This window comes from Pelecanus crispus, chromosome 1 (assembly GCF_030463565.1).
Source record: "Pelecanus crispus isolate bPelCri1 chromosome 1, bPelCri1.pri, whole genome shotgun sequence".
NCBI lineage: Eukaryota > Metazoa > Chordata > Aves > Pelecaniformes > Pelecanidae > Pelecanus > Pelecanus crispus.
This window is the reverse complement of record NC_134643.1, coordinates 209,886,077-209,898,114: the sequence shown is the minus strand read 5'-3', so window position 1 is coordinate 209,898,114 and position 12,038 is coordinate 209,886,077. Positions and strand designations below refer to the sequence as shown.

General features: G+C 37.1%; 1 protein-coding gene across 8 annotated transcripts in view; it reads left to right on the top strand.

Annotated features, from left to right (window-relative positions):
• GRIA4 (glutamate ionotropic receptor AMPA type subunit 4) overlaps nt 1–12,038 on the top strand; it is a 248,307-nt gene that overhangs the window by 193,111 nt on the left and 43,158 nt on the right. For 6 of the 8 annotated variants that reach the window (XM_075723280.1, XM_075723263.1, XM_075723272.1 and 3 more), the window contains 2 exons: nt 6,399–6,769; nt 8,113–8,311. The exons of the other annotated variants lie outside the window; for them this stretch is intronic. In XM_075723280.1, the coding sequence (XP_075579395.1) occupies nt 6,399–6,769; nt 8,113–8,311 (570 nt within the window). The remainder of the gene's footprint in view (nt 1–6,398; nt 6,770–8,112; nt 8,312–12,038) is intronic. 8 annotated transcript variants of the gene reach the window in all.

The following is a 12,038-nucleotide window of genomic DNA, read 5'->3' as shown; positions in this document are numbered from 1 at the left end:
ATGGACAATCCACCACCATATATTAAGCATATATAACAAAACACTACAGACAAGTACACAATTAGGCAATTAAGAATTAAGACAGACTTTTAAGATGAACGTCAATAATAAAATTTAAGAGAAACCTGGTAAGTTCAGCAACTAAGAGCATTACATTACACAGTGATCTGGAGAAGGATTCTTCAAAATAGCATAACAGTTAACAATTCTGTTGACACATAAATTTGTAATATTTAATGAAAATAGTTCCAACAAGCCCAAAGAAATATTTGCAGTATCTGGTGTTACCAAAAGTAGCAAAATTCAGAGTCATGCTTGCTGATGACTGCAGTTGCTAATATCTGCACTGACAACAGATCAGAATTCTTAGAGAAACTTTTCATTTCACTGGTGGAATAAAAAAATCCTAAAAGTGTTCAGGTGACAACATTTCCGCCAATGAACTCATAACATGCCTCAGCCTCCCCATAAAAGCCTACGGCATATGGGTTGGTCCATCTACAGTTGCAGTTTCCACAATTCCAATGGTGGTTAAGGCCACGTTTGGCAAAAGCCTAGTGACTTTTCTCCCAGCTCTATTTCTGTTCCCTTCTGTCAGCTAAGTATAGCTGATAAATTTTGTCAAAGTCTTCTCCACTAGGATCAGCTCAAGGGACTCCTCAACATGAAACAGACTGTGTGCTGTAGGAATGTGGGAAATGGTGCCCCAGAGTCTTGTTGTTTTCCCCTCCACATGGGAATGGGAAGGTTACAGCAGCCTCACAAAACCATGTATGTTCTTTGAAGTACTTGGAGGAACCAGCCTCACTTGAGTCATTAAAGAGTGGAAAAGCTGAATGATCTCCAAGTATATATGTCCACTGTAGTGGCTTTGAAGCAGCTCGACTCTCAGGATCTTAAAAGTCAAGGTTATTTCAGACTTATTTTATCAAAGTGGAGGTGACTCCTTGTCTGGCAATAACCATCGCATGGATGTCAATGACTATGCACTGTTTTACACCAGTAGGTTTTTTTAAAACATCTTGAGAAATTTTACATATTGTGAGAAAACTCCCTTGCCCAGAATCCGAGTTTTAATAGCGGAGTTTCAGTGGCCTATCATCTAGTTGAAAATAATAGACTAAAACTTGAAATTACACTTTAGTTTTCAGTTTGGGTTTGGTTTTTTTTTTTTTCCTTTTATGTATCTTGAAAAATTTACCTCATCAAACCCAAACTTCCCTAGTGCTAGACTGAAATACAGAGTGCCATTAGAAAGCTCACACAGAGGTTCATGCCAGTACTGGAAGGTGACCTGCTGCTGTTAACATAGCTGAAAGCAACAAAACTTACAGGCATAAAGAACCTGTTGCATATCACCTGCATGAAGAGGACATACCAGAATACATGGTCAACACTTCATTTTTTGTAATGGAAAAGAATGAGGTGAAGGCACTTTAAAGGCTTGATGACCAAGTTTAAAAGCTCTTGCACAACTATCCATTTAGGAAGGCTGCAGTCTGATTGTGATTCTGGAGTTGAGCTCTGAGAATGAGCCACAGCAAAGCTCTTGGAGCTGCTTTTTTTATTGAAAGATCTGACAGAAGTCCGCTGTTGCCCAGTGTATTTGCTGTCCGAAGGCTCCCTTAGGCTGTATCTGTCCCAGTATATCAGTGGTACCAGGGAATGTCCCTGGGCACCGGAACTTGCTTGACTAACTGCTCAGTTGCAACAATGGTCCCTGCTATATTTTTGGCCCATAATTACTCTCCAGAACAATTTTGGAGCCCAGCTGGACACTAGCGTGGGGGAGAGACCATTCCCTATAAGCAGCTTGAATGCAGCCATCCTGGTTTAGGGGTTAAATAACTTTCATGGTAGTGACACAGACTGTCCTGTGCTATCTGGCCTTAAGGCCAAGAACTACTACTCTAAGCATGTTTAATGTACTTTTGCAGGTGTAGCTTTAAAGGAAGTGGTTCTTCCTGTCAACTTACAAAAGTTTGCTGCTTAAGATTTCCGTAGGGAATCCATGAAGAGCATCCTTCCTGCAACTTCCTTGAGTCCTTACCAGATGATTTACAGAATATCTGGGTCCCTGGCTTATTCCATATAGAGAAAGCCAAAAAGTCAGTCAGCCAGAGACTTTTCTGCAAAGCTGTGCTATAAGAGGATGTTCATCTTCTCTGGTAGATCCCCAAATCATAAACACAAGTACTCTGAGTAGCTGGCTATGCTTCAAGGAAGGCTTTTTGAGTGCAGCCAGGATTGGGACAGAATTTGCAACTGAATTAGCAAGTAGACAAGATGATCTATTTGGGAAACAATTTACAGCTTCTAGTTCCCAACCACATTAAAGGATTAACAGACAGTTTTGTGCTGGCCAGTGAGACTGATGCTCTTCTCTGCCACATGAAAGGTTCCCCTCCTCTGCTGCTCTACACCATACCCCAATGCCACTTAGCCCTATCCGTGTTACTGAGAGTGGACACGTGCCAATTTTATCCCATGTTCCCGTGAGACCTATATGCACCGTTGGTCATTCTGGTAGCTGGACACCTTCAGATACTGCACAGAGCAGCTTGGTTGTCACCTAAAATCTGTAGCTGATTTTTCCATTATGTCCCAGGGGAAACAGTGCATAAAGTTATGTGTTGTACAGTTTTGCTATGACTGTACAGAAGGTCATGAGGGAGGGGGAGTGTTTATTTCCCTGTTTTGTTTTTAACACTCTATTAAAAAATACCAGGAAATCTTGATAATTTATCCCTGATCTATCCGAATGCTTGCAGTAGTCCATGTGGGGCTCTATAGCCCTTAATACCAACCTCATAGAAGAAATGCTGGCTGGGGATGAAATACTATTAGGCACACGTAACCGGTGTTTCCAAATGCACTAACAAGCAGTCCAAATTAAATACCCATTCTCCTGACACAAAATGCTATTCTTTCACTGCTTAATACAAAAGGTCACAACTCATTTCTGTTTAAAATCTGAGAAGCTATGAGCTTCTGAAGTTGAAATCACTTCCTGCATGGTTTTTCTCAGATAGCATTACCACCTTCATACAATTTATACCAAGCATAGATTTTATTCACAAGGTTTTAATAATATATTCTGGAAAAGTAAAAGTCTCTTACCATCAGACTTAATCTTGTCCCATTGTATAATATCGGAAGGGTCCAGAATCCATCTGCACTTGGTAGTGGTGCAGCCTTGACTGAAATACGGTTACAGATGCAGTTGCTTCAAGTGTGAACTATCATTAGCCTTTGTCAAAACAGATTTCACTGGCAACAATATCATGAATTGTTTGCACCATTCTTATATTGTTAATCATTTAAATCCATAATTATATGGTGTACATTAACTGGGCAAAGCACAAACGCTGACGATTATAATGCACAGCTATTGTCATTATTTAGCTTTCAACAACGAAAAGTTTATGTAGGCCTTAATGTGGCATGCAGTAGTCTTACAAAAATAATAAATAATATGATCAGATTGGGGAGGCTGCACTTTTTCCAATTATTTGGCATCTAATTGTGACGTATCTGTGTACTGTCCCTTTACATTCACTGGCATGAAACACGTTTCTCTACATTATGAATCATCTGACATTAGATCACTGTCATAATGAAATGGGCTAATTTCCTATTTCTCCTCTTGAACTCCTTAAAGTAGTGTAGGCAGCTAGTTCTTATTTAGTTCAAGCATGTGCTCTGTGAGCATTTAAATGTGATAAGATTAATCTTACCCAGTGTTTCACTTTTTATGTTTCACATACAATATGCAGTGTGCTAATTAGGTCTTTAAAATCTCCACAGTTCACACTAAAATGGTGCTGTCATTTTTCTACCTCACATCATAAAAACTTAACAACCCTCAAGGATCCTTGTTTTAATCCCAGTAGCAATCTGCAGACGCAAAAAATGAAGTGTTAGCCAACACTTTTGAAGCCAAAGACCAGTGATCAGGTCTGTCATTTACCCTGTGTTAAGGAAGATACCACTATGTGACAAATACAGAGAAGATTAGCAGTAATGGATCACAGTTTCCCTGAGTCTTTCAGTTAATTCGTTTCAAGGACTCCACATTAGGTGTTCACAGTAGCTAAAATTTCAGGGAATAAAAGACATTGACTCTAAGGAAGGAAACCATCCTTCCAGAAAAAAGGAATTCATGAGTGAGATGAAATACAAAAATATGCAGCAATGCCAGTAGCCCAAACCATTCTACAATCCTTAGACTACAGAAACCAAATTTACCTTACAATTTTCAGGATATTTAAAAATATATTTTAGACATGTTATTTTTCTTCATATAGTACCTGTCTTCATAAAATATCTCAGTCAGACTTACGTAATCACAAGACTTTAAGAAGCCAAATTTTTAAAAATGCCTTGTATTACTAAAGTTATATTAAAATTCAGAGAATTAGCACTATTATCATTATGTTTACCCAAGACATTAGCACCAGAGATGTCTGATACACTTGCAAAACTATGATTTTAATTGTGTTGCTTAAACTATAATATCTTTACATAAAATTATGATAAGTGTTTGCATCACAATTATTTCAGAATGACAGATATAATCTGATTATTAATATATAGCAATTTTAATACAAATTTGCGGTTTTGGGCCACTGCACTGAAATGAGTCAGTTCTTTTGAAGTCTTCAAAATTGTACAGCTACCAAAACAGGCTTAAATTTTAACCACATGAAATTAGTTTTAAATTAAATTCCATAAAATATATATAGCTCAGTATAACTTAGTGTATAAAATAACAAAAACATTATTTTAAATGCATTTATCTGTTTCAGAGTTGTGAGATGACAAAAAAGCCTACATTTCAATTTCTTTTTTTCTTTATCACACAAGCTATTTATGTAACACTTGGATTAAACTACTTAAGCACATCCTTAATTTTCGATATGTTTTAATCTCATTGAAATTGATGGGATTTAAATATATCCTTGTATATTTTACTGAGTGTGAATATCCTTAAGAACATCCTAAAAGGCACACATGCTTAAATGCTTTGCTAAACTTTGGGCTATGTACTATATCTGAAGATGTTACCCCATAAGTTGAATTTGGGCCAGCTAAGTATTTAGAAAATAAAACTATGACAGTTCTATTATGGAGATTTATGAGTAGCTCTTAATTGTGCCTGTGAAGATGACTGGGCCTCAGGTGGGGTAAATACAGGCAGATTATCTCATATATTGAGGCCTGAAGCAGAGTAATGCCACTGCAGAAGGCAGGTTGTGAGTCTACCTTATTTGCAGCCAACACCAAGTGTTCTCAAAATATGCTCAGTTACCCTCCTTAGCCCATAAGCTGTATAGAAGTCCAGGCTGGTCACAGAGCACGAGCTGTGCTCTGTGAATCCACCTAGATACAGCACCACGATGATGAACAGGAGAAAGGTTTCAGCAGCTTCTGCATCTGTTCCCCTTCCACCGGTGCATCTTTGGTCCCAGTTCCTCTTCCAGTTCCCATCTTAAGCACTGCTGTAATGACAGCTTTGGCATACAAGGCAAGGCAAGGAGCAAACCTTAATGTAATGTTGAGTCCCTAATGACAGAAATGACCCATTAGCACAGCTACAATACCTTATAGTTCATGCAGACATCATTGTTAGCAGCTGTAATCACCTTCATCATCAATAACAATTCATTCAAGACTGGCATCTTCATTCTAAAAACGTATTAGAGAAACATACTAAAAATTATTCCTGTCTCTAATGGGAATGGATTCAGCACACTTTTTATCCTTTTATTGCATGATTTTGCACAGCTGTTTTCTCTATACTTGCCTTTTTGCACTGTTTAAAATCTGATTCATTCCTACTGAACTATCTTTCCCCCAAGACAACTGCGTGCAGTTTTGTGGTATCATGGCAATAGTTCATCACCTTTGCTGCTTCATGCTATTTCGAACCTCTTTCAGTCTATGAGCTGGCTTCCCTCAAAGAATGGTTATATTTTATGAAAATATGATAATGAATTACTGTTTCTGGGATCTTATAAAAAAATCTCTATACATTCAGTGACCGTAGGGTCATTCTCATTTTTCATTCATCCTTGAGTTCCTTTACTTTAAATCTAAATTAATACCTAAAATATCTACATACACTGCTGCTGACCTCTATAAGATTTAAGAGTCTTCTCCTTAGCAGGAAAATTGAGTATTTCTGTAATTCTGTAAAGTAAAAACCTGCAATGTGTATGTTTTACTAAAAGCATATTGAGTAAATATAGACTGTGATAGAAACAGAAAGATGGTATAAAGAACATTTAAGCCACAGTGTCCTGATGTTAATGACATACCTTTGGAATTAGCTGCTAGCTGAGTATATAAGCCAACTCCAATTAATCTATACATCTATATTTCTTTTCTCTTTATAGAAAGCAGAGATTGCTGTTGCGCCTCTGACCATCACTTTGGTACGAGAAGAGGTCATTGATTTTTCTAAGCCTTTTATGAGTTTGGGGATATCCATTATGATCAAAAAGCCCCAGAAATCTAAACCAGGAGTGTTTTCCTTCTTGGACCCTTTGGCGTACGAGATCTGGATGTGCATAGTCTTTGCCTACATTGGTGTCAGTGTGGTCCTGTTCCTAGTTAGCAGGTTTAGCCCATATGAGTGGCACACAGAAGAACCAGAGGATGGGAAAGAAGGACCCAGTGACCAGCCTCCCAATGAGTTTGGCATATTCAACAGCCTCTGGTTTTCCCTGGGTGCCTTTATGCAACAAGGATGTGATATTTCCCCAAGGTTTGTGTCAAATCTTTTTACATTTGCATTTTATCTTCAACACTGAAGCATAAAACTTTCCTTCATTTATTTTCCTGGCAGTGTTTTGAATTTCATTCTTTAGGAAGCCTTTTCATTTTTTTTCTTTTTTAATAACTATGATAAGGGCAACAGAGAATCTGCTTTAAATTTCAGTCATTACTATTATTTTATGTATGTCAGCTTTCATAAACCACAAACAGCTCTTAGAAACAGCAGGTATATACAGGGGTAATTCCACTGAGTTGACTTCAGAGGCACTGTGTTGCTAAATTAGTTCCATTGTGTTACAATTATGAAATGCACGCTATTGTGCTGAATATTTGCCTTGCATGAATGAATGTCCCATTTCTGTTCCCTATCAAGTTCTACAGTACTGCTTCCAGAATATCACTGTCTATGAGAGAGAGAATATTTGACCATCTGTTCCTGAGAAGCCATGCTCTATGGCTAAGCTATGCCTTACGGAGTGGGTACCTCAGATGTAATGTATGATCCCAGTCCTGAATTTCTCAACTTTTTAAGATGTTCTGGAACTTTAGTATGCAGTAACTACAACTTCTTAATTAAACATTATGGCCCAATCTTTCAAAATTGAATGCTTCATTTTAGCCATTAACAGTGAAATTTTGAGAGTGTTCAGCATTGGCCTAACTCAGCCATTATTAAAGTTAGCAATGAAACTGCTGCTAATTAAGACTGGATGTACATTACTTGTCAACAGCCTTCTCACCAAATTACAGGTATTAAAATGGAAAATATAATTTTTTACTTAATATAAATATCTCTGTTACCACAAAATGCTTGCTTCTTAAAGAAGAAAAATGTAGAAGTTCAAATGATTGCAGTAGCTTGTAGAATGTTTGATAAGTTTGGGTGACAGGAAGATTTTAATCCTAGAGCCAACATAATCTATGTTCAAAGCCTTTTGTGTCTTTTTTTTTTTTTAAGAGGAAACAGAGAAAGCTACTGATTTGCAGCTACTGTGCTTTACTTTTGTCTCCAATAAGAGATTACCTAGCCAGTATTTTTTACAAAATTTTTGCTATGTTAGGCATTTCCTGAGATAATAAGAGCACTGGGATTACTGTTCAAGAGAATTCAAGCTTCTGTATCTACATGATACGTATTAATACAGTGGACTCTGTACTGTAGGCATTAAGATTCAAAAGAAAAAGCATGTATTAGTATTTAAAATGCAAATGATCTCCCTCCCTTTAACTGTTAAAGATACATGTTCAGCAATAATGGTGCCTTCTCTCTTTCTCTCTCTCTCTTCGTGGCTTAAGAGACAGGAAAATGTGCATTATCTTATTCGTGTTTAGATCCCTCTCAGGTCGCATTGTTGGAGGTGTCTGGTGGTTCTTCACGCTCATCATTATTTCATCATACACTGCTAACCTCGCTGCTTTCTTGACTGTTGAGCGAATGGTCTCGCCCATAGAAAGTGCAGAAGACCTTGCCAAACAAACCGAAATTGCTTATGGGACACTGGACTCAGGGTCAACCAAAGAGTTCTTCAGAGTAAGTTGGCATGTCCATTAGAACAGCTCTCCATACCAACTGCTCTTCGCTTGGAAGGGTGAAGTAATGTTACTTTGCAATTATATGTAATATGGTTTGTAACTCCTGCAATACTTTAGCTACTTTTTTACCCCCACAACACCATTTGTTGGAGTTTTCAGTTATTTTAATTTGTGGAAAGCTTATTGATCCTGTCACATTGGGCAAAAGAGGTGCCCCAAGGGATACTGAAACCAGTGATAATTAAAGCAACATTGCACTATTGATTCATCTGAAGCTACAGTACTGAAATGATGTGCAGCATTGAAAGCTTATGATGATAACATGGAGGTTTGCAGGTTTTGTTTCTACTTATGGATTTGGCTGTGTGCATTTGGCTTTAGGGTCTTGGGTGGTGGGCAGGAAATGCATTTTTTAATTTGCTGACTTTCAGATGAATAATAAAGAGAAAACATATCTCAGGGGGATGTGGTTGGAGCATTAGGAAACAGCCTAAATAGCCATTTGTATGTCTGTGCTGTCTGTATTGATTACTTCATTTTCATTTGCTTTCCTGTGTTAGCATGGTTGGTATGTATTCCTCATCGTTTGCCAGCTGGAAAACAGGGAGCCTGGACATTACAAGGAGTACACAATAAACAGTCCCTCCTGCTTTATTTCATGCCTCTAGCAGATGCAAGTTAAGCCTAAATGACTGAATGTATGTGAGTTTAGTGTTTGAACATGGCTCTGAATAAATGCTGTGAGCCAGTAATCCTTCCTTGGAAATTACACAGCATTATTTATCTGAAAGGTGCAGTTTAAGGCATTTTTAGAAGAAAGGAAGATGGCGTGATATTTTCTTCTTATTGTATGATTGAAAGGGGACTGTTCTATGGTAGGTACTCCCACGCACCTTGACTGTTTTCAGTTTGGCCAAACTGAACTCAGTGAATCATTAACAAAATTATGGATGGGATTTGTGACCTGTAGACACTATCAGTTCAAGGGCAGCTGCTTAGTGTCCCCCAAAAGGTCTGTAGTGAAATAACCTTTTTACTGCAAGAGATGTCCCCATAGAAGAACTAATATTTTCTATTAGCTGTAAAAAGATGATGCCTTATAAATGGCACTTAACCAACACATAGTGGTTGAGCCTTCACATGATGAAGCTGTCCAAGGAGTTTAGTCTAAGCTAGTTTTCTAGATTTCTTCTGTAGACACTGGAGAAAGAAAAACACCCATGTGCATCTTGTGCGGGACAAGTGTGTTATGTTCAAATAAAACACCCTTTAAAGTATCTTCCTCTTTGCATCAACTCTATACGGATCCCACTGAAATGGTTAGGGTGCTTGGTACATCATTTTTTAATGGATACAGTTCAGTGACAGGTTTCTAACTACACCTGTCATCTTCTATAGCCAGGGTGTTGGTATACACCTAAATATGACACCACAGACGCTCTCTGGGAGCCTTTTTTTTTTTTACCCCAAGTGGTAGAAACTCAGCTTGTGGTCCCTAGAAGCCCTGATTTCACATCAGTTGTCTACAAAAATGGTGGCATTAAGATATAGGAAGCCTGTCAAAGAATTGAAATATTTTGATCCTGAGATGGCCAGATTTCCTGTTTTCTTGAAAAGAGTATAATCCCTCAATTAATATTTATATTCATCTATGATTAACATATAGATTCTTCTTTAGCTCAGTTTCTGCAAAGTTAGGTGTTTTATTCTGGGAATTCCAGTTTCAGTCCATCAGGCTGAGGTGGTAACGACAATATATGTGTACAAACAGTTCTTTCAACTAGAAGTAAGCTGTGATGATAGTTAAAAACATGATGCTGAGGACCAGGCAGGTTTATTTAACTTTGGATTTATTAACTTGTATTTTCAAGAGTATACAGTACTTGCAGGTTTTTTAGGTGATGATACAAAAATAATTCCCAAGGAAATAGTACAGAATGAAGGAATGGAGTAGTTTTCTTAAGAGAAAACACTTTTACAAGCTGTTGTTTTGAAGTAGTGAGGTCAGGTCTTTTGACATAAAAACAGTCTTGGCCACAAAAATTTTGTGATTCTTTTAAATCATCCTGTAAACACAGATACTTCTTTGTTTTAATCAATATTTCATGCAAGATCTCTCCTTAAAGAGAAGAATCTTTCTCCAAAAGAGAAGAATCTTTCTCCATCTACCATGACAGCCATTCTTTCATTTTAATCTTAAGGGGTTAAGAGAAAAAAGAAAGAAAATCAATGTTGTCTTTATATTTTTTCCTTTATTTCAAAATACAAAGAGAAACATTAAAATTAACTACAAATACTAAATGTAGTTGCATGCACAAAATTTGAAGCTTTATCAAGATTTAGACTGTGTTGATCGCTTTTTTAAAAATGGTGTAATTGAGGCCATGTTATCAAATGATTTCTACTCTCTGCAACATACAGTCGTTGTCGATATTGTATGCGCTATTTCTAAAAATATTTTTCACAAAACAGGGACAAAGTGAAAATATCATTGACAGACAGTATTTGCACAAACACTGTTTGCATAATACATAAATTAAGACCTAGCCTGAAACAACAGTAGGAGAAGACTTGCTTCCCAAGTCTAACATTTTGTGTGGTTGGAAGCGAACATCATCAGTTTGGGGATTAAAGTCGTGTAACTTTTCGGTCAGTGATTACTATCTGGCTGAAGATGAGCCTTCAGGACATTTTCTCCTCATTTGATCATTTCTGATCAAAATGTCAGAAACTCTGAACAGCTATTTAGTCTGTTTTGATTCCAGGTTGAAAACAGAAAAGGCAAAAGTCATTTTAAAGCCAACATAAAGAAAAAGATGACTTTGATACTATTAGCTATTTACTTATTTCCTGTTTTGGACATAGTGAGAGTTGCATTTTCTGAGCAGCTTGCCTAAGAGGAAAAGAACTAAGTTCTATCAGTGCTACTCAGAAAAGCCCTAAGTGAAAATTATCCTAGCCTGGCTGACTGCAGGGGAAAGCTGCAGTGTTTCCTCATACGATAATAAGGAATATCTGTTTGTTCACTCTTCAATTTTCACTCTCGGTTGACACGTGGAAATTGAATGCTAACAAATGAAAGCTTGGGAGAGGAAAATGTTTTTACAGAGCAGATGCCTTGTTAAACTTGCCATATTTTTCTGTCTCATGATGGGCAAAAGAAACTAGATCCTAAAAAAATAGATTTAAATGCTACTGTTTTCAACTGATATAGGGCATTGTTTAATCTTACTAATAGAGCTATTTTATGTGTTGCGTGTTTTTAGTTTTGAAGGAAAGTGACCTATTAGATATTTACTTTATAAAGAATCTGATGATATGGATGGTAAGATATAAAAAATGATTGGAAGTGAAGACCAAGGCAAGTAAATATTCTTGAAATGCTGCCTGATTCATTATTGATCTCTTCCATTTTTTTATTTCTGTAAATTTAAATCCATGAAATTACGTCAGCGTAGGGCAAAAAGAATACATGGGTGGCTTAGCTTACTCTCTGCTCTCAGCCACTGTTACGTAAGCGAAAAGTAGCTATGACTACAGTGGAAAGAGAGGGTGACAAGGCAGGATGTGATTATGGACATGCATAACTTGTTAATTTAGATTTTATTATATTTGACAGAAAGATAAAATGATGACAAGCTAAAAAAGTAAGAATAACTTATCATATTCTGTTATATGGCATTTTTATTGAACATTTCTGGTTAAATGCCACTTACTTTCAAGTT